The sequence below is a fragment of the Dromaius novaehollandiae genome, unplaced genomic scaffold (genome assembly GCF_036370855.1).
Source record: "Dromaius novaehollandiae isolate bDroNov1 unplaced genomic scaffold, bDroNov1.hap1 HAP1_SCAFFOLD_69, whole genome shotgun sequence".
In the NCBI taxonomy this organism is placed as follows: Eukaryota; Metazoa; Chordata; class Aves; order Casuariiformes; family Dromaiidae; genus Dromaius; species Dromaius novaehollandiae.
Window position 1 is genome coordinate 154,728 of NW_026991326.1, and position 22,878 is coordinate 177,605.

A 22,878-nucleotide genomic window follows, 5' to 3' on the forward strand; every position below is an offset into this window, starting at 1 on the left:
ACGTGGGCGTGACGTGGGAGTTTCGAACGTGACGTGGACGTGACGTGGTACTTTACATTTGACGTGGGTGTGACCTGGGTCAATCGAACGTGACGTGGGTGTGACGTGGGGGCTTCGAACGTGACGTGGGTGTGACGTGGGTGTTTCGAACCTGACGTTGGTATTTCGAACGTGACGTGGGTGTGACGTGGGTGCATCGGACGTGACGTGGGCGTAACGTGGGGGCTACGAACATTACGCGGGTGTGACGTGGATGCTTCGAATGCGACGTTGGTGTTTCGAACGTGACATGGGTGTGACGTGGGTGCTTGGAACGTGACGTGGGCGTCACGTGGGGGCTTCGAACATGACGGGGGTGTGACGTGGGGGCATCGATCGTGACGTGGACGTGACGTCGGTACTTTATACCTGATGGGGGTGTGACGTGGGTCATTCGAACGTGACGTGGGCGTGACGTGGGGGCTTCGAACGTGACGTGGGCATGACGTGGGTGATTCGAACGTGACGTGGGCGTGACGTGGGGGCATCGAACGTGACGTGGGTGTGACGTGGGGGCTTCGAACGTGACGTGGGTGTGACGTCGGTGATTCGAAGGTGACGTGGGCATGACGTCGGTGATTCGAACGTGACGTGGGTGTGACGTGGGGGCATCGAACGTGACGTGGGCGTGACGTGGGGGCTTCGAACGTGACCTGGGTGTGACGTGGGTGTTTCGAACGTGACGTGGGCGTGACGTCGGTACTTTGAATGTGACCTGGGTGTGACGTGGGTCATTCGAACGTGATGTACGTGTGACGTGTGGGCTTTGAACGTGACGTGGGTGTTTCAAAACTAACGTGGGTGTGACGTAGGGGTATCGAACGTGACGTAGGTGTTTCCAAACTGACGTGGGTGTGACGTCGGTATGTTGAATGTGACGTGGGTGTGACGTGCATGGTTCGAATGTGAGGTGGGTGTTTTAAATGTGAGCTGGGCGTGACGTGGGTCATTCGAACATGACATAGGTGTGACCTGGAGGCTTCGAACGTGACGTGGGCGTGACGTGGATGCTTCGAATGTGACGTTGGTGTTTCGAACGTGACATGGGTGTGACATGGGTGCTTCGAACGTGACGTGGGCGTAACGTGGGGGCTTCGAACCTGACGTGGGTGTGACGTGCTGGCTTCGAAAGTGACGTGGGTGTGACGTGGGTCATTTGGACGTGACGTGGGCGAGACGTGGGTGATTCCAACGTGACGTGGGGCTTCGAACATGACGTGGGCGTGACGTGGGTGATTCGAAAGTGACGTGGGCATGACGTCGGTGATTCGAAGGTGACATGGGTGTGACGTGGGGGCTTCGAACGTGACGTGGGTGTGACGTGGCTGTTTCGAACGTGACGTGGGCGTGACGTCAGTACTTTGAATGTGACGTGGGTGTGACCTGGGTCATTGGAACGTGACGTGGGAGTGACGTGGGGGCATCGAACGTGACATAAGGGTGACATGGGTGCTTAGAACGTGACGTGGGAGTGACGTGGGGGCTTCGAACGTGACGTAAGGGCGACATGGGTGCTTAGAACGTGACGTGGGCGTCACGTGGGTGATTCCAGCGTGACGTGGGGGTTTCGAACATGTCGTGGGCGTGACGTGGGTGATTCGAGCGTGACGTGGGCGTGACGTCAGTACTTTGAAAGTGACGTGGGTGTGACCTGGGTCATTTGAACGTGACGTGGGAGTGACGTGGGGGCTTCAAACGTGACGTAAGGGTGACATGGGTGCTTAGAACGTGACGTGGGCGTGACGTGGGGGCTTCCAACGTGACGTGGGGCTTCGAACGTGACGTGGGCTTGACGTGGGTGATTGGTAGGTGACGTGGGCGTGAGGTGGGTGATTCGAAAGTGACGTCAGTGTGACGTGGGTGCTTCGAACATCACGTGGGCGTGACTTGGGGGCTTCGATCGTGACGTGGGCGTGACCTGGGTGATTGGAACGTGACGTGGACGTGACGTGGGTGGTTTCAACGTGACGTGGGTGTCACGTGGGGCATCGAACGTGACGTGGGCGTGACGTGTGTGGTTTCAACGTGACGTGGGCGTCACGGGTGGGCTTCGAACGTGACGTGGGCATGACGTGGGTGATTCGAAGGTGACGTGGGCGTGACGTGGGGGCATGGAACGTGACGTGGGTGTGAGGTGGGTGATTCCAACGTGACGTGGGCGTGACGTCGGTACTTTCAATGTGACGTGGGTGTGACCTGGGTCATTTGAACGTGACGTGGGAGTGACGTGGGGGCTTCGAACGTGACGTAAGTGTGACATGGGTGCTTAGAAGGTGACGTGGGCGTGACGTGGGGGATTCCAACGTGACGTGGGGGCTTCGAACGTGACGTGGGCGTGACGTGGGGGCTTCAAACGTCACGTGGGCGTGACCTGGGTGATTGGAACATGACGTGGACGTGACGTGGGTGGTTTCAACGTGACGTGGGCGTCACGTGGGGGCTTCGGAGGTGACGTCGGCCTCACGTGGGGTCTTCGAAAGTGACGTGGGCATGACGTGGGTGATTCGAAGGTGACGTGGGTGTGACGTGGGGGCTTCGAACGTGACGTGGGCGTGACATCGGAACTTTGAATGTGACGTGGGTGTGACCTGGGTCATTGGAACGTGACGTGGGAGTGACGTGGGGGCTTCGAACGTGACATAAGGGTGACATGGGTGCTTAGAACGTGACGTGGGCGTGATGCGGGTGATTCCAACGTGACGTGGGGCTTCGAATGTGACATGGGCGTGACGTGGGTGATTGGAACGTGACGTTGGTGATTCCAACGTGACGTGGGTGTGACGTGGGGGCTTCGAACGTGACGTGGGCATGACGTGGGTGATTCGAAAGTGACGTGGGCGTGACGTCGGTACTTTGAAAGTGACGTGGGTGTGACCTGGGGGCTTCGAACGTGACGTAAGGGCGACATGGGTGCTTCAAACGTGACGTGGGCGTGACGTGGGGGCATCGAACGTGACGTGGGGGTTTCGAACGTGACGTGGGCGTGACGTGGGTGATTCGAGCGTGACGTGGGCGTGACGTCGGTACTTTGAAAGTGACGTGGGCGTGACGTGGGTGATTCGAATGTGACGTGGGCGTGACGTGGGTGCTTCGAACGTCACGTGGGCGTCACGTGGGGGCATCGAACGTGACGTGGGCGTGACCTGGGTGATTGGACCGTGACGTGGGTGTGACGTGGGGGCTTCGAACGTGACGTGGGTGTGACGTGGGTGTTTCGAACCTGATGTTGGTATTTCGAACGTGACGTGGGTGTGACGTGGGTGCATCGGACGTGACGTGGGCATAACGTGGGGGCTACGAACATTACGCGGGTGTGACGTGGATGCTTCGAATGCGACGTTGGTGTTTCGAACGTGACATGGGTGTGACGTGGGTGCTTGGAACGTGACGTGGGCGTCACGTGGGGGCTTCGAACATGACGGGGGTGTGACGTGGGGGCATCGATCGTGACGTGGACGTGACGTCGGTACTTTATACCTGATGGGGGTGTGACGTGGGTCATTCGAACGTGACGTGGGTGTGACGTGGGGGCTTCGAACGTGACGTGGGCATGACGTGGGTGATTCGAACGTGACGTGGGCGTGACGTGGGGGCATCGAACGTGACGTGGGTGTGACGTGGGGGCTTCGAACGTGACGTGGGCATGACGTCGGTGATTCGAACGTGACGTGGGCATGATGTCGGTGATTCGAACGTGACGTGGGTGTGACGTGGGGGCATCGAACGTGACCTGGGTGTGACGTGGGTGTTTCGAACGTGACGTGGGCGTGACGTCGGTACTTTGAATGTGACGTGGGTGTGACGTGGGTCATTCGAACGTGATGTACGTGTGACGTGTGGGCTTCGAACGTGACGTGGGTGTTTCAAAACTAACGTGGGTGTGACGTAGGGGTATCGAACGTGACGTAGGTGTTTCCAAACTGACGTGGGTGTGACGTCGGTATGTTGAATGTGACGTGGGTGTGACGTGCATGGTTCGAACGTGAGGTGGGTGTTTTAAATGTGAGCTGGGCGTGATGTGGGTCATTCGAACATGACATAGGTGTGACGTGGGGGCTTCGAACGTGACGTGGGCGTGACGTGGATGCTTCGAATGTGACGTTGGTGTTTCGAACGTGACATGGGTGTGACATGGGTGCTTCGAACGTGACGTGGGCGTAACGTGGGGGCTTCGAACCTGAGGTGGGTGTGACGTGGGGGCTTCGAAAGTGACGTGGGTGTGACGTGGGTCATTTGGACGTGACGTGGGCGTGACGTGGGTGATTCCAACGTGACGTGGGGCTTCGAACGTGACGTGGGCGTGACGTGGGTGATTCGAAAGTGACGTGGGCATGACGTCGGTGATTCAAAGGTGACATGGGTGTGACGTGGGGGCTTCGAACGTGACGTGGGCATGACGTGGGTGTTTTGAACGTGACGTGGGCGTGACGTCGGTACTTTGAATGTGACGTGGGTGTGACCTGGGTCATTGGAACGTGACGTGGGAGTGATGTGGGGGCATCGAACGTGACATAAGGGTGACATGGGTGCTTAGAACGTGACGTGGGAGTGACGTGGGGGCTTCGAACGTGACGTAAGGGCGACATGGGTGCTTAGAACGTGACGTGGGCGTCACGTGGGTGATTCCAACGTGACGTGGGGGTTTCGAACGAGACGTGGGCGTGACGTGGGTGATTCGAGCGTGACGTGGGCGTGACGTCGGTACTTTGAAAGTGACGTGGGTGTGACCTGGGTCATTTGAACGTGACGTGGGAGTGACGTGGGGGCTTCAAACGTGACGTAAGGGTGACATGGGTGCTTAGAACGTGACGTGGGCGTGACGTGGGGGCTTCCAACGTGACGTGGGGCTTCGAACGTGACGTGGGCTTGACGTGGGTGATTGGTAGGTGACGTGGGCGTGAGGTGGGTGATTCGAAAGTGACGTCAGTGTGACGTGGGTGCTTCGAACGTCACGTGGGCGTGACTTGGGGGCTTCGATCGTGACGTGGGCGTGACCTGGGTGATTGGAACATGACGTGGACGTGACGTGGGTGTTTTCAACGTGACGTGGGTGTCACGTGGGGCATCGAACGTGACGTGGGCGTGACGTGTGTGGTTTCAACGTGACGTGGGCGTCACGGGTGGGCTTCGAACGTGACGTGGGCATGACGTGGGTGATTCGAAGGTGACGTGGGCGTGACGTGGGGGCATGGAACGTGACGTGGGTGTGAGGTGGGTGATTCCAACGTGACGTGGGCGTGACGTCGGTACTTTGAAAGTGACGTGGGTGTGACCTGGGTCATTTGAACGTGACGTGGGAGTGACGTGGGGGCTTCGAACGTGACGTAAGGGTGACATGGGTGCTTAGAACGTGACGTGGGCGTGACGTGGGGGATTCCAACGTGACGTGGGGGCTTCGAATGTCACGTGGGCGTGACGTGGGGGCTTCAAACGTCACGTGGGCGTGACCTGGGTGATTGGAACGTGACGTGGACGTGACGTGGGTGGTTTCAACGTGACGTGGGCGTCACGGGTGGGCTTCGAAAGTGACGTGGGCATGACGTGGGTGATTCGAAGGTGATGTGGGTGTGACGTGGGGGCTTCAAACGTGATGTGGGCGTGACGTGGGTGATTCGAACGTGACGTGGGCGTGACGTCGGAACTTTGAATGTGACGTGGGTGTGACCTGGGTCATTGGAACGTGACGTGGGAGTGACGTGGGGGCATGGAACGTGACGTAAGGGTGACATGGGTGCTTAGAACGTGACGTGGGTGTGACGTGGGTGTTTCGAACGTGACGTGGGCGTGACGTGGGTGATTCGAAAGTGACGTCGGTGTGACGTGGGTGTTTCGGACGTGACGTGGGCGTGACGTGGATGCTTCGAACGTGACGTTGGTGTTTCGAACGTGACGTGGGTGTGACGTGGGTGCTTCGAACGTGACGTGGGTGTGACATAGGCGCTTCGATCATGACGTGGGCGTGACGTGTGTGGTTTCAACGTGACGTGGGTGTCACGTGGGGCATCGAACGTGACGTGGACGTGACGTCGGTACTTTCAATTTGAGGTTGGTGTGACCTGGGTCATTCGAACGTGACGTACATGTGACGTGGGTGATTCCAACGTGACGTGGGGCTTCGAACGTGACGTGGGTGTGACCTGGGTGATTGGAATGTGACGTGGGTGTGACGTGGGGGCTTCGAACATGACGTGGGTGTGACGTGGGTGTTTCGAACGTGACGTTGGTGTTTCGAACTTGACTTCGGTGTGACGTGGGTGCTTCGGACCTGACGTGGGCGTAACGTGGGGGCTTCGAACATGACGTGGGTGTGACGTGGGGGCATCGATCGTGATGTGGACGTGACGTCGGTACTTTATACCTGATGGGGGTGTGACGTGGGTCATTCGAACGTGACGTGGGTGTGACGTGGGGGCTTCGAACGTGACGTGGGCATGACGTGGGTGATTCGAACGTGACGTGGGCGTGACGTGGGGGCATCGAACGTGACGTGGGCGTGACGTGGGGGCTTCGAACGTGACGTGGGCATGACGTCGGTGATTCGAACATGACGTGGGCATGACGTCGGTGATTCGAACGTGACGTGGGCGTGACGTGGGGGCATCGAACGTGACGTGGGTGTGACGTGGGTGTTTCGAACGTGACGTGGGCGTGACGTCGGTACTTTGAATGTGACGTGGGTGTGACGTGGGTCATTCGAACGTGATGTACGTGTGACGTGTGGGCTTTGAACGTGACGTGGGTGTTTCAAAACTAACGTGGGTGTGACGTAGGGGTATCGAACGTGACGTAGGTGTTTCCAAACTGACATGGGTGTGACGTCGGTATGTTGAATGTGATGTGGGTGTGACGTGCATGGTTCAAACGTGAGGTGGGTGTTTTAAATGTGAGCTGGGCGTGACGTGGGTCATTCGAACATGACGTAGGTGTGACGTGGGTGTTTCGGACGTGACGTGGGCGTGACGTGGATGCTTCGAATGTGACGTTGGTGTTTCGAACGTGACATGGGTGTGACATGGGTGCTTCGAATGTGACGTGGGTGTAACGTGGGGGCTTCGAACCTGAGGTGGGTGTGACGTGGGGGCTTCGAAAGTGACGTGGGTGTGACGTGGGTCATTTGAACGTGACGTGGGCGTGACGTGGGTGATTCCAACGTGACGTGGGGCTTTGAACGTGACGTGGGCGTGACGTGGGTGATTCGAATGTGACGTGGGCGTGACGTGGGGGCTTCGAACGCCACGTGAGCTTCACGTGGGGGCATCGAGTTTGACATGGGCGTGACCTGCGTGATTGGAACGTGACGTGGGCGTGACGTGGGTGATTCCAACGTGACGTGGGGCTTCGAACATGACGTGGGCGTGACGTGGGGGCTTCGAAAGTGACGTGGGCATGACGTGGGTGATTCGAACGTGACGTGGGCGTGACGTGGGGGCATTGAACGTGACGTGGGTGTGACGTCGGTGATTCGAACGTGACGTGGGCATGACGTCGGTGATTCGAACGTGACGTGGGCGTGACGTGGGGGCTTCGAACGTGACCTGGGTGTGACGTGGGTGTTTCGAACGTGACGTGGGCGTGACGTCGGTACTTTGAATGTGACGTGGGTGTGACGTGGGTCATTCGAACGTGATGTACGTGTGACGTGTGGGCTTCGAACGTGACGTGGGTGTTTCAAAACTAACGTGGGTGTGACGTAGGGGTATCGAACGTGACGTAGGTGTTTCCAAACTGACGTGGGTGTGACGTCGGTATGTTGAATGTGACGTGGGTGTGACGTGCATGGTTCGAATGTGAGGTGGGTGTTTTAAATGTGAGCTGGGCGTGACGTGGGTCATTCGAACATGACGTAGGTGTGACGTGGGGGCTTCGAACGTGACGTGGGTGTGACGTGGATGCTTCGAATGTGACGTTGGTGTTTCGAACGTGACATGGGTGTGACATGGGTGCTTCGAATGTGACGTGGGCGTATCGTGGGGGCTTCGAACGGGACGTGGGTGTGACGTGGGGGCTTTGAACGTGACGTGGGTGTGACGTGGCCGATTCGATCGGGACGTGGGTGTGACGTGGGGGTATCGAACGTGACGTAGGTGTTTCCAAACTGACGTGGGCGTGACGTCGGTACTTTGAATGTGACGTGGGTGTGACGTGCATGACTCGAACGTGACGTGGGGGTGACTTGGGGGCTTCGAAAGTCACGTGGGCGTCACGTGGGGGCATCGAATGTCACATGGGCGTGACCTGGGTGATTGGAACGTGACGTGGGTGTGACGTGGGGGCATCGAATGTGACGTGGGCGTCACGTGGGTGATTTGAAGGTGACGTGGGTGTGACGTGGGGGCATCGAACGTGACGTGGGCGTAACGTGCGTGTTTAAAATTACCTGGGCGTCACGTGGGGGCTTCGATCGTGACGTGGACGTGTCGTCGGTACTTTATATCTGACGTGGGTGTGACCTGGGTCATTCGAACGTACGTGGGTGTGACATGGGGGCTTAGAACGTGACGTGGGCGTGACGTCTGGACTTCGTACGTGACGTGGGTGCTTTGAACGTTACCTTCGAACATGGTGATCATCACAGCCGTAGCCTGCAACCACCGCCTCCACACTCCCATGTACTTCTTCCTCCTCAATCCCTCCATCCTTGACCTTGGCTCCATCTGTGTCACTAGCCCCAAATCCATAGCCAATTCCCTTTGGAACACAAGGTGTTCCACACACTTGGGATGTGCTGCACAGATCTTTTGTCTCTTTTTCTTATTTTCAGCAGAGTGTTCCCTTCTCACTGTCATGGCCTATGAGCGCTTTGTGGCCATCTGCAAACCCCTGCGCTACGGAACCCTTCTGAGCAGCTTGTTTCAAAATGGCAGCAGCTGCCTGGGCCAGTGGTTTTCTCTATGCTGTGCTGCACACTGGGAGCACATTTTAAATACCACTCTGCCAAGGCAATGCCATGGAGCAGTTCTTCTGTGAGTTTCCCCAGATCCTCAATCTCTCCTGCTCAGACTCCTAACTCAGGGAAGCTGGGTTTCTTGTTGTTAGTGGCTGCTTAGTCTTTGGGTGTTTGGTTTTATTGTGCTGTCTTATGTACAGATCTTCACTGCTGTTCTGAGAATCACCTTTAAGCAGGGCTGGCACAAAGCCTTTTCCATCTGCCTCCCTCACCAGGCTGTCATCTCCCTATTTATCAGCATCTCATTTTTTTCCCATCTAAAGCCCCCCCCCGCCCCCATCTCCTCCCAAGTTCTGGATCTGGTGGTGGCTGTTCTGTACGTGGTGGTGCCTCCAACAGTGAATCCACTCAGCTACAGCATGAGGAACAAGGAGTTCAAAGATGGGCTGAGGAAACTATTTGAATACACAATATTTCAGCATCTTCCTCAATGACTCCCAAGGTATCTCAAGAAAAGCCAAGTCTATCTTTTGTTCATATGTACCTTCTTTTTTTTTTTCTTTATTTGTTATACTTGTGATAAATTTATTCCCAAATGTTTATTAATTATCCATCCTACTTCTTCTCAAGCATCTGTGCATTTTTTTGTTTGTTTGTTTGTTCTTCAGACCCAACTCTCTCATGTACATGGGAAACATGGCTCACTGCATTATCAAACAAAATAAAGGAACAAGCAGAAAATCACTGGTCTTGGCTCATGCCCATGCTACCTTCTCTGGAGCACAGGGAGCAGCCCTAGTATGCAGAAGTGATTGAGGGGTGGAGTGTCCAGGCAGGGCATGGAGGCACAACCCCTGTGGCTCTCTGGGATGTCCCTCACTGCCTCAGCAGGCAAATCCTTTCCTCAGCCTTCAAGTTGAGGCTGTTGCTTTCCTCGAGCCCCATCCATTGACAGCAGCAGGATTTGGTCTTTTCAGAGCTGCTCTCTTTTCACTTGTGCGCTGTCCTGTTGTGACCTTGTACTTGTGTCAGCCCTAAGGCCTCTTGTACCTTGGTGACAGTACTACTGTGTCTACAGTCACATTTCTGTGACTACAGGCAGGAATAGGCAATGTGAACCACCACATCAGAGCTGACCTCCCTACAAGCACTACTGTAATAAAAAGGGCTCTCCTCAGTGCTATGCCAGGAGTCTGGACTCCTCTTCCAAAGCTGGTGTCATGAATACAGCCAATAAATTGCACCCTAAAAGGGCCACTTGCTTTTCTGGGTTTCTCCATGGGTTTAGGGGGATGAACTCAAAGTTCCAGTGTGATCCATTAGGGACCAGGAACTGGACATTTGTGGCAAATGTCCAAGCAGAAAGCAAATGGTCTCTGGCTTATCTGCTTGGGACTGCCCCCCACGTGCAATAGGGCTGATGGCAGGTGCCCTTCCTAGAGAAGAAACTGGAGTTCCCACGAGGTTTCAGGGGATCTCCCAGGGTATCTTGTGAACCTGAGTGGATAGTGAGTGAGGCCTCACAAGACGAGACAGCCCAAGGTGGACTTCTCCAAAGGAAAAGGGCTAACCCACGGAATTCACAGGCTAAGGAGGGCTCTGAAATGCCAGGAGAGGCTGTGAGGACCCAGCATGTAAAGAGAAGAAAGACTGGAGAATGAATCATGGCACCCTCTTTGAAACATCACAGGCTGGATCTAGTGCAGCACCGAAATGCCTCTTGTACCGTTAGTGACAGCCCATGGTCCATCCAAGCACATTCCATGGCCACGGACCATCAGGTAGGGGATGAGAGAAAGGGGCTCAGCAAGAGGGATCCCAGTCTGGCTGGGTCTGCTTCCAGCGCTGACCAGCACGGCCACTGTGGAGTCACTCCCTGGCCCCACAGCCTGCTCACGCTGCAGAATAGCACCGCCAGCCCAGGCCCTGCGAGGAGCACAGGGAAGGGGTGCAGGAATGGCTGGCCGGGCCAGCATGGACACGCACCCCTGGGGAAAGGCTCTCTGGGGAGCAGGGCCATCCAGGGGAGGAGTAGGGGTGCATGTGTGTGCAGGGGAGGAAGAGAAAGAGAAACCCTTCCTGTGTGCACCAGATTGGGGCAAGCGTCTTTGTTGCTGGGCAGCAGGATCTGCCTGAGGAGCTTTGGGGTCAGGACTCTTGTGCTGTCCTGGGCAGGGGCCCACACAAGGGGGTCTGGGCATGGAGGGGCCACAGATTTTCTGGGGTTGGGGATCTCATGGCCATGAGAGCAGGGCAGGCAGAGAGTCTCTGAACCACATTTCCTCCTGCCATTGCTGGCCCCCAGAGCTGGGGGTGACGGAGAGCCTGACACCCCATCTCCCACCCCACCCCCAAGAGCCCCTGTGCCCTTCAGAGGAGCTGAGGCTGTCGGGTGAGTGCCCAGCCCTCGGCAGCACCCTGCAGCAGGCACTGCTATGGGGCCACCGCCAGCCTGGGCTGCTCTGCTGGTCTGGTCTGGAGAGAGGGCAGGGGAGATGAGGAGAGCTGGGAAGGGGCTGGGCTGGGCTGGAAAGGGCCTGGGAGCGGAAAATATGAGCAGAAAGCTCCTGTGTGTGAACCCTGTGTGGGATCGCACACCAGGTTTCTTGCAGGGCACATGCAGGTCTCCTGGGAAAGGCACCAGGACATGGCGGGTGCAGAAGACAAGAGCCCACATTGTTCTCTGTGTTGTATGGACACACTGGGGAAGCTGTCTCAGAGACATCATCCCAGGCCAGCCCTTCACATCGCCCATTTCCAGCACTGACTTCCCACATCAGCTGTGGAGTGATCCGTGGCCAGCTGTGTCCTCCTGCAGGTCTCTGTATCCTGACAGCGGGGAAAAGGGCAGCCTTGCACGGCCTCTCTTCTGCACCAGACCATGGCAGATCCCAGAGCACGGCTGTCTGCTAACACCCACGCAGGGCACAGCCCTGGCTGGGCATGGGCTGGGTGCTCAGCATCCCTAAACTCTGCTGGGAGGGTTGGGGAACTTGGAGGCCTCAGGTAGAAGCTTACCAATGAAAGCTGAGGCAAAAAGGCAGCCCTTTCCATGCCTGAGGTCACTAGGGCCCCTGCCCCACTGAGCAGCAGGCCCATATTTCCCTTAGCTGCCTTCCCTTTGCTGTGGATGCACTGGCAGGAAGCTTTCTCATTGCCCTCCCCTTCCCTCGCTGGTTCCAGTTCCAGCCGAGCTCTGGCTTTCTTCACTCTATCCCTGCATGCATGGACAAGGTCCGACAAGGAGGTGTATATGTCTACCTCCACCTTGGCACCCTGAGCACTGGTGCTGCTGCCAGGGCAGAGATGGAGGATGTCCCAGAGCAACTCTTGAGGGAGCTCCCCTGGGAAAAGCTGTGCCGAGCCCCAGCCCCAGCATAGCAGAGGGGAGCTGCCCTCTCCCAACCCACCCCGGTGCAGCCAGCCCCACCTCAGCCTGCTCCTAAAAGGCTTCAATGCAGCCCTGGAGGGAGCTGGAGCTGCCTTGGGCCCTGGGGCCATCTGGCAGCAAGAGGGTTTGACATGGGCACAGCAGCAGCAGTGCCGGGAGCAGGGGGAGGAGCAGGGAAGTTGGGAGGAAGCCCCCTGCCCTTGGCTGCACGGCCAGGGCACTGGATGGCTGATGCCTCTGTGGCCAGCCGGGCTCCAGGTTCAGCGTGGGACACTGGCGTTTTCGTTGGTGTCCAGTGCATCCGTGACTGTGGCGAAGGTGAGTGGGCAGACCCAGGCACGTGCAACTGCAAAGGCTGGGAGTAGAAACATCAGTGTGGGGCTGGTGAAGGTCCTCCCTCCCCTCCCCATGGAGAAGAGAGTCCCCAAGCAATGCTGGACTCCACTTTGGCCGATGGGAGGGGAGCACAGGTCAGGGTGGAAGAGGCAGATGGACCATCTCGGGGTGCGTGAGGGAGTTTTCCAGAGCCCACGGCTGAGCCAGGGACCTTTGGATCTTCCCCCCGACACTCTGCCAGCCAGGCTTGTTCTGCCCTGCCCGAGGAGCTCTCATCCCTATGCCAGCCGTGCTGGAGCAGAGGCCGAGGAGCTGGAGGTGCCTCAGGACAAGCTGTGCCAGCCCCGGGGAGCTGGCCCTGAGCACGGGGCAGGCTGAGCCCCTCTGCGTGTCCTGTCCTGCTGGGACGGCAGCACTGGAAGGGGGGAACAGCCTGTGTCTGCCCAGGGGCAGCGCGGGACCTTTTGCAAAGCAGGTGACCGTGACAGCTGCCAAGGGAGGCGAAGGCACCATACAGCCACCATACTTCAGCTCCCCAGTCCCCAGTCCTCCCCTCCTCTCCCCAAGCTGAGGATCCAAACCCAGCCAGGCAGTGGGACACCCTCTTCCCCCCAGCCTGAGGTCTTTCTATTCATGGAGTTGCAGAGGAGTTTCAGTGGGATCAGACCCCTGGAGGTCTCCAGTCCAATCCCCCGCACAAGGCAGGGCTGGTCAGAGTCCTACAGTCTTGTCTGGCAGTTCCTGGAATGTGCGTGATGCCAGTTACCATCCCCAAACCTGCTCTGCCCCTCTTGTCCAGGCACTGCGGGACGGCACCTCTCATCAGTGGGGCACTGCCCTGCCTGCCTTGCCAGCACCCTTGGCTCCCAATGCCCCTTCCTATGCAGAGCAGCCTGGTTCTTGCTGCACCCAACAATATACTCTTTGTAATAGCAACCCAGTCATAAATGGTGCATAACCAATTGATCTGAATACAGAAAGACCTGCTCTCCCAACTACCCATCGTAAAATCAGACCCAAGTGGCTGCCCTAGCTTCTTCTATCCAGCCAAGACTCTGCTTGCAGTGTTACCTGGGTAGGGTGTCCAAACCCGAAGCACTCCTTACACCTTTAAATTGGCTGTCAGGCAAGAGTTGCTGCTGTTCATGTATGGTCACCATTTGTACCTACAACCTTCTCCGGGATCTGCTAAGATCCCAGCTTCCCTTGCCAAGGCTTTTTTATTACAGTGTGGAGGCAGGTCTGAGGCAGAGACTGGGAATCAGGTCAGCAGGACGGGGACAGGGTCAGGGCAGGACCCGAGAGGTGCAGGGCCAGGCACAGGCGTGTCCACAGCGTAACTCAGGCCAGGCCCAAGGACAACGGAAGCAGCTCCCCGGCAAAGGGGAGGAGGACCCCCCAGTGAGGCTGGTCACTCTCCGTCTGCCCTGCTCTCGTGTCCAGGAGATCTCCCCCTCCCTGTCTGCCTGCAGCTCCTCCACGCCCACCCCGCTGCTCAGGACAGCCTGAGAGCCCTGGCCCTGCAGCCCCTCCAGCAGCTTCTGCTGCCCCAGGGACAGAGCAGCCTGCCCCGAGCTGGGGCACACAGAAACCTGTTTCTTGTTCTCGCTTGCTATCTCTGAATGCTGCCCTGCTTTGCTCCTGGGACATTCCTGCTCCCCAGAGAGCCTTTCTCCAGGTGAGTACATTTGTGCTGGCTGGCTGGCCATTCCTGCGCCCCTCCTCAGTGCTCCCCGCAGGGCCTTGGACTGGTGCTTCTCTGCGGTGCAAGTAGGCCGTGGGACCACGGGGTGACTCCTGACTCCTCACTGGCAGTGCTAATTGGGGCAGGAAGCAGATCCAGGCAGACATGGCTCAACCCCACTGGCACATGTCTGTGCTCATGGCTGGTGCTCAGAGTGACCCCAGGGCGTTTGCAATGGTACAAGATGTGTTTGGGTGTGCACTCACTCTGGTCTGTGGTGTTTCACTGTGGGTGCATGAATCATTCTCCAGTCCCCCTTCTCTGGGCTTCCTGGGTCCCCACTGCCTCTCTGGGGATTGCAGAGTCCTCCTTTCCCTGTGCATACCAGGTTTCAGTGCTTTACCTTCTGGTGACTCCACCATGGACAGTCCCTCACTTCCTGAAGCTCCACTCCCTGCCCACCCCCAGGCACATGCTGTTCCTGGAGATGCCCTGAGCTCTCCTGGGGGCTCAGATTCCCTTCCAGAAGGATGGGCATCTCTCATCAGCACTGTCACCTGTGCGACAGCCCTGAGGCAGACAATTCAGAGACCATTCACCATCTCTACTGGCAGTGGTCGCAGAGAAATGAACCCTGAATCCCGCCTTCGGTCCCTAACAGATCACACTGGGACTCTGAGCTCATCCCCTGGAGCCCAGTAAGAAAGAAATGAATGAACAACACATATCTTTGATCCCAAATACCCTGGGAATGGGGAGCAGATGCACATGGGATAGTTACTGGTGTGTACATTGTACCCATTGGATCAGTTTCCTCCCTGCATCTCTCAGCTCCTTGTTCCTCATGCTATAGATGATGGGGTTCACTGCTGGAGGCACCACCACATACAGAACTGCAATCATCAGATCCAGAGCTGGGGAGGAGACGGACGGAGGCTTCAGGTGGGCAAATACGATAGTGCTGACAAACAGGGAGACCACAGCCCGGTGAGGGAGGCACGTGGAAAAGGCTTTGTGCCGGCCCTGCTCAGAGGGGATCCTCAGCACAGCAGTGAAGATCTGTACGTAGGACAGCACAATGACAATGAAACACCCAAAGGCTAAACAGGCACTAACCACAGTAAATCCGGCTTCCCTGAGGTAGGCGTCTGAGCAGGAGAGTCTGAGGAGCTGGGGAAGTGCACAGGAGAACTGCTCTAGGACATTGCCTTGACAGAGTGGTATTGAAAATGTGTTCCCAGTGTGCAGCACAGCATGGAGAAAACCACCGGCCCAGGCAGCTGCTGCCATTTTGACACAAACTCTGCTGTCCATGAGGGTCCTGTAGTGCAGGGGTCTGCAGATGGCCACAAAGCGGTCCTAGGCCATGATTGTGAGAAGAAAGTACTCCGCCAAAATGAGAAAGACAAGGAAAAAGACTTGGGCAGCACATCCCAAGTATGAAATGGCCCTGGTGTCCCACAGGGAACTGGCCATGGATTTGGGGACAGTGATGGAGATGGAGCCAAGCGAGGCTCAAGGAGGGAGTGGTTGAGGAGGAAGAAGCACATGGGAGTGTGGAGGCGGTGGTCACAGGTTACAGCTCTGACGATGAGGCCGTTGCCCAGCAGGGCAGCCAGGCAGATCCCCAGGAACAGTATGAAGTGCAAGAGCTGCAGTTCACGCGTGTCTGTGAATGCCAGGAGGAGGAACTCATTGAAGGAGCTGCCACTGGACATTTGCTTCCTTTGGGCATGGGGGACTGTCCAAGGAGGGAAAGACATCAACAAGTTAGGACAGACTTCTCTGAGCAAAAATTTCTGTTTCTTACAACTCTGCCCTCCTCCAAAAGCAGACATCACCTCTCCCCATCTTGGCTTGCAGCCCAGCCAGACACCCCAGAGGCAAATGGTCGAATGTCCTACGGATGGGGTGTCCTGAAGAGAGATTTGGCTCATTCCCAGCCAGCCCTCCCTACCCGCCACTGCATTGCCCAGAGCCCCACAGGTCAGAGGGGCACCTCATTGTCAAAGACACGTCTGCATGGCAGGTCCCGCGGGTTCATTGTCTGAACTGCATCTGAAACCCCCTTGCCCAGAGAGTCCAAGGGGAGGGACAAGAACAGCACAGACAGGTGGGGACACACGGATCAATGCAGGGGGGGTAGGGACACAGAGAGACAGATGGGCACTCAGGATTTTCTCCTCCTCTGGATATCTGGCTGCCAAAGAAATGACTCATGCGCTAGACCCCACAGCCTTGAGGACTGAGGGCTGTGCTGGGTGGGAGAGGAGGGGAGGCACTGAAGTTTGTAGTTTCCACTCACACTTTGACCATGACTCTGCTGCCTGGAGCTGTCCCTGAAGGGAGCTATTTCTATGTCCCCCATGTCATGTCAGTGCTCACAGACCCCATCCCACCCACTGGGCGCTCAGCTCTGCCCTGCAGAAACCTCCCGGGTGCAGGCCACTGCACAGGGGCACCTGCGTGTTTGCAGGGGCTAAGGAGCAGGTGAAACAAACCTTGATGAGGCTGGAAAGGTGATGCTGGTTCTGTCTGTAGGCTGAGGGGTGGATGAAGGGATTTGCTGAGTTCCTCCCAGAACGGTTCCTCTCTCATTGTCATGTTTTGGAATCGCAATCCCTTGTTTAACCCTAACAGATCCAATAAGATTTCATCCCACCCAAAGAGAATAAAACTGAAAGCACAGTCTCATGAAAGCTCCTTCCCTTTCAGGCATCCCTGACTTGATCTTCCTTTTGGAAAATCTCCTCCAGAAATGTTCTCAGGGTGAGATGGAGCTGCGAGCAGCCCCGACTCACAGAGCACCCTCTCAACAGGAGAATGAACCTGCCCTGCCAGGGTCACTCCTTCCACCCAGAGCTTCTTCCCACAGACCCCTGGGCAGCTCCCCGGGCAGGCTGAATGCTGACCCTCACGGGCAGCAGAGTCACTGCCCCAGGCACACGGCACCCTGGGACACAGGGACACTGCTCCGAATTACAGTCCTGGGCAGACCTCTGTGCACACCCCAGCTTCACACCCCTGCAGTTGTCTCTGGGAAAAGGTAGCAGCATTCCCTGTCCCTGTGACAGTGTGGCAGGGAACCCTTGTTCTGACGCACCTCCTCCTCCTCCGCACTGGAGAAGCCAGGAGAGTGAGCCTTACAACCCTATCGGTCATGAGATAGGCTGGGTTCAGAAGGTCCCTCCAAGAACCTCAGTAGCATTGCTCTACAGCCGGAGACTTACGGCGTAAAGGGCTATGGAGATTTCTCTCACAATGAGCTTTCCTCTGTCTTCCCACTCCAGACTGCCTTTCACTTCCCTCGGTCTTCTCTCATGTTATGTCTGCAAGAGCAGGCAGTGCTGGAGCCCTGCTGCTCTTCACAGGGGAGCTGCTCCTGGACAGAGCTGTCTCCCATCAGCTCTGCCAGATTGCTATGAGCTCCCTCCATCCCAGGAGCCTGGCCCAGCTCAGGAGCACAGACCCATCTGAAGCCATGAATTTCTCTGTCCCTTGTGTTCCCTCCTCCTGGGAGATGTTCGCTGAGGTAGACTAAAATAATCATCTATGATCTCTCTCTAAACAGTGGAGACAGGCTGATTCCAGCATTGCAATTTGTCTCATCATAGGATGGTTATCTAAGAGAGGTGCAAACATCCCAGTCTAGATGCCCCTATTCCCATCTCTTACCTAGGCAGGACACCTAGACAGCAACAAGAAGGGAGTTCATTTTCCCATGGTTCAGGTGTTGATTCGAATGAGCCAATCTGGACATCTCATGCCAAGTTAAAAACCCATGGGGTGGAGTGGGATTCATATCCCTCCCGTGAACACCACAAACACACAGGAGGTGGGAGCTTGCCCAAGCTGAAGTGTGCACAATGTGGATGTCTGCATGCGAGCTCCTTGTCTAAGCTCCCATTATAATCAATGGAGGTAGAGGGTGGGAGTCAATTGGTCACAGACAAACAGCTGGTGATATCTGAAGAGACAGAAGTGGTCCTGTGCCAGTGTCTGTTTGCTCTGACGGAGCAATGGTAAGACCCACATCCTTCTAGAGCATCAGGTGGGAGCCAGCTGGGGAATTTCTTCGGCCATCTGAAATGATCCTAGAGACCTATACTGCTATCACAGAATCGCAGAATGGTTGAGGTTGAAAAGGACCTCTGGAGACCATCTAGTCCACCTCCCCTGCTCAAGCAGGGTAACCTAGAGCAGGCTGCACAGGATCCGGTCCAGATGGATTTTGAATATCTCCAAGGATGGAGACTCCACAACCTCTCTGGGCAGCCTGTTCCAGTGCTCTGTTACTCTCACAGTAAAGAATTTTTTCCTCATGTTCAGATGGAACTTTCTGTGTCTCAGTTTGTGCCCATTGCTTCTCGTCCTGTCAGTGGGCACCGCTGAAAAGAGTCTGGCCCCATCCTCTTTACACCCTCCCTTCAGATATTTAGACGCATTGATAAGATGCCCCCTCATTCTTCTCTTCTGCAGGCTGAACAGGCCCAGCTCTCTCAGCCTTTCCTCGTAAGAGGGATACTCCAGTCCGTTCATTATCTTAGTAGCCCTGTGGTGGGATCACTCATACAACAGGAGGGCTGCAATAGCAGGGTACAGACTCTTCAGGAGAGACTGTCAGAGAAGATGAGGCAGGAGAATGCCCTTAATGTGACAGGACAGCTCAGAGGTATGGAGCTCTTCCGTGGGACAGACAGGGGGCTGTGTGAGAGCTTGTGGGTGCGCATCAGAGTAAGGGTGACGTTATGGTGGAGTTACAGACCACCCAGTCAGGGTGAGGAGGTGGACACAGTCTCCTTTAAGCAACCTGAGGAAGTCTTTATGTCACAGACCCTGGCTCTTATGGGGGGGATTTGATCTCCCTGACATTCAGTGGAAGGACAAACAGGAGGGTGCAAGCAGTCCAGGAGGTTTCTGGAGGGTGTCAGGGACAACTTTTTAGCACACCTGCCAACAAGGGCCAGTGAGGGTGATGCTTACCTAGCTCTGGCGCTTGCAAACAAGGAAGAACTGATCAGGAATGTGATCATCAGTGGAAACCTTGGTTGCAATGACCATGAAATCGTGGAGTGCCAGATCTTGAGGAAGGACAGAAGCAGAGTATAGATGCTGGACTTCAGAGAAACAGACCTTGGCTTCTGCAGGGGACTGGTGGGGGATCCCATAGCAGGCAGCTCTGAAGGGCAATGGAGCTCAGGAAAGCTGGAAGATCTTTAAGAAAAGCACCTGCCAAACACAAGGATGGTTCCTAACGATACTCAGTAAAACTAGCAGTTATCTCAGGGGACCAGCTTGGCTAAACCAGGAACTTCTGCTTGAGCTCCAGGGCAATAAGGCAACATATGGGAGGGGGGAGGAGGGAAAGGCTGCAAAGGAGGAATTCAGAAATATTGTCCAGCATTGTAGGCATGGTGTTAGGGAAGACAAAGCACCCCTAGGATAGACACTTTCAGGGGATGTTAAGGGCATGAAAATGAGCTGCTACTGCTTCGGTAAGAATAAAAAGGAAAAGGTGGTCTCACTGCTGAATGGGGCAGGGAATCTAGTAACAGCAGATGCAGATAGGCCTGAGGAACTCAACACCTTGTTAGCTTCAGTCTTCACCCACAAGGTCTCCCAGGCTGTTGTGTCTTGAGTCAGGACTCCTGAGGAGAAAAGCAACCAAGACTGGATGAGAGAGGGATTACTTGTGAGAACTCAAACTATACAAGTCAATGGAGTTGGATGGGCTGCATATGAGGGTGCTGTGAGAGCTGACTGCTGCCATAGCAAGACCATTCTCTAACATATTTGAAAGGTTGTGGAGATGAGGCAAGATCACAATGACTGGAGAAAGGCAAATGTTACATCTGTCTTCAAAAAAGGCCAACAGGACAACCTGGGGAGCTGCAGGCAGTTCAGCCTCACTTTGGTGAGGAGTGTGCAATGGAGTGAATCCTCTCACATCACATTTCTGGGCAGATGAGAGAGAAGAAGGGGATAGGGAACAGTCAGCACGGATTTACCCAGGGTAAATTGTGCCTCACCAACCTGATCGCCTTCTATGATTAAATAACGTATTTGTGGATGGAGAAGAGTAAATGTCTTTTCCTTAGACTTTAGCTAGGTGTTTGACACTGTCTTCCACAATATTCTTGTATGCAAGTTAGAATGCTACATTTTAGAGGGGTAGACAACAGATGGGTTGAAAGCTGCTTGGATGATGAGGCTTGGAGGGCAGCGGTGAATGTGTAGCAGTACTCATCCTGCTGGTCAGGGAGAAGTGGAGCACCACTGATGTCGCCAATAGCTTGTTCCTGTTTATCTTCTTTAGTAGTGACATGGAGGAGGCAACACTCATCATGCTTGTAGATGACCCTAAACTGGAGGTGTGGGAGACCAGTTTTATGCTTGAGGCTGCCATTCAGAGGGACCTAGACAGGCAGGAGGAAGGGGCTGTTAGGAACCTCATGAAATTCCACAAGGACAAATGCCAGGTCTTGCACCTGGAGTAGGCCAACACTCCGCAGTGTTACAGGCTGGGGGCTGAGTGCCTGGGGAGTGGCTTTGCAGAAAAGAACCTGAAGGTCCTGGTGGACAGGAGGCAAAATATGAGCCAGGACCATTCCGTGGCAGCAAAGACGACTGAAAGGATCTGGGTCTGTAGGACCAGGAGCACAGCCAGGAGTTTGAGGGAAATGATGATCCTCTTCTAATCAGCACTCATTAGACCATGTATAGAATCCCAAGAAAAATGAAGGAGGTCGATAACTGAGACTGAGTTTGTGAAAGGCCCTCAAGATCACCAGGGAGCTGGAGCATTTGCTTTCTGAGGAAATGGGGCTTGTTCAACCTGGAGAAGACATGGCTTTGGAGGGATCTCATAGCAGCCTTCTGATGGCTACAACGAGGTCATCAAGAAGATGGAGCCAGGCTCTTCACCATGGTGGGAGGACAAGAGACAATGGGCATAAGCTGAAAGAAGGGACGTTCATGCAGGAGATGAGGAAAAGGTTTTCCACTAAGAGGATGGTCAAGCACTGGAGCTGGTTGCCCAGAGAGGCTGTGCAGTCTCCTTGCTTGGAGGTTTCCAAGGGCAGACTGGATCAAGCCCAGAGCGACCTGGTTCGATGCCAGAGCTGACCTTGGTGTGAGCAAGGAGATTGGGCTAGAGACCTCCTGAGGTCCCTTCCACCCTGAAGGTGTCTGTGATTCTTCCCCCTCTGGGTCTTCACTCTTTGCTGTCACAGAAAACATACAGGTTCCCTGTGACAGTGGAAGTAGGTCAGCTTTCTTGTCGGCTTCCAGTCAGGGTTGTGCAGATGCAGGGCTTCTTGGCAGGAATGCCCAACACAGCCCTGATCAATCCTTTGCTTCACTTTTAATTTCCTTTTTTTTTTCTTTCCCTCTTTCTAAGTTTGTGTCTTTTACCATCCTGATCCCCTCGCATGCCCACCCCTGCTTACCCTTTCCCTATTGGCGCTGTTTTGAATTGTTTTCTTTTGTTTTTGACACAGAGGAGCTTCAGTCCAGAGGGACCTTGAGAAACTTGGGTGATTTGGACAACAGACACCTCATGAAGATTTACAAGAGAAGTGTCAAGTCCTGCAACTGGGGGGGAATAACCGCATCCCTGAGGAGAGGTTGAGGGCCCTGGGCTTCTTTATGCTGCTGAAGTGGAGGTGCAAGGCAGTAGAGTAGTAGCCTGCGAGTGCTTGAAGGGTGGTTTCAGAGATGATGGAGCTTCTCTTGGTAATGGGAAAGAGCACGAGAATGGTAAACAGCCACAAAGAGCACCTTGTGGTGTTCAGATGTAACATTAGGAAAAGAGAATGTCACTTGAAGGGCAGTGCTGTGGTGCTACAGGTCACCCAGAGGGAGTCTGTGATCAGTCCATGGCTTTGCGTTTCAAGGAAAAGCAAGCAAGGACAGAGAGACATCACTGAAGGGAGGCAGATCCATGGGTGAGAGCAAGGTGGGGAAGCAGGCTGGATGTCTGCAGTCTGCAAGGAAACAGGCACAGGCATGGGACAGCATGGGACGGCCTGTGGTGGAGTCAGCCAAGGGCACCGCCAAGGCTGAAAGCCTCTGACAGAACTGATGTTTTTGTCCTCTTGGCTATGGCTATTGTCACTGCCACTGAGGCCTACCAAAAATGCCATCTCCTTAAAGCACAGCCTCACTGCCTTCTCCCCTCCAGGGAGCCCAGGAGGTGTCGTATCGTTGGCCTGCACTCGGCATTGCACACTCCCACTGCCCCCGTGCAGAGCCCCAAGCAAAGCATGAGGGAAAAGATCACCCTACCCAGGGGCTGGGTGTCAATGCCTGTCCAATCTGCTTGATAAAACCTATCAAAGTTTACTTGGCATTAGAGCCAACTGCACATTTCCTTTGCCTACCTGCAATCAATGTCTCCAACTTTCTGCTCTAATCAGCCTCCAGGGAGGCTTTGTTGGTAATGGTCCTCAGTGGGACCCATCAAAGCTCCAAGAAACTTTGGCGTTTACTTCTGACTTTAACTTCTTGAGTGGTTTGTTCAATCTCCTCTCAGTATCTGAG

General features: G+C 55.5%; 1 protein-coding gene across 1 annotated transcript in view; it reads right to left on the reverse strand.

Moving 5' to 3' along the window:
* Positions 1 to 8,590: 8,590 nt before the first annotated feature.
* Positions 8,591 to 22,878, reverse strand: part of LOC135325798 (scavenger receptor cysteine-rich type 1 protein M130-like) — a gene marked incomplete at its 3' end in the record, with an annotated part of 33,523 nt that continues 19,235 nt past the window's right edge. The window contains exons 17-18 of the mRNA XM_064503785.1: positions 15,136 to 15,396; positions 8,591 to 8,727 (exon numbers count right to left, since the gene is read on the reverse strand). Of these exons, the coding sequence (XP_064359855.1) occupies positions 8,591 to 8,727; positions 15,136 to 15,396 (398 nt within the window). The remainder of the gene's footprint in view (positions 8,728 to 15,135; positions 15,397 to 22,878) is intronic.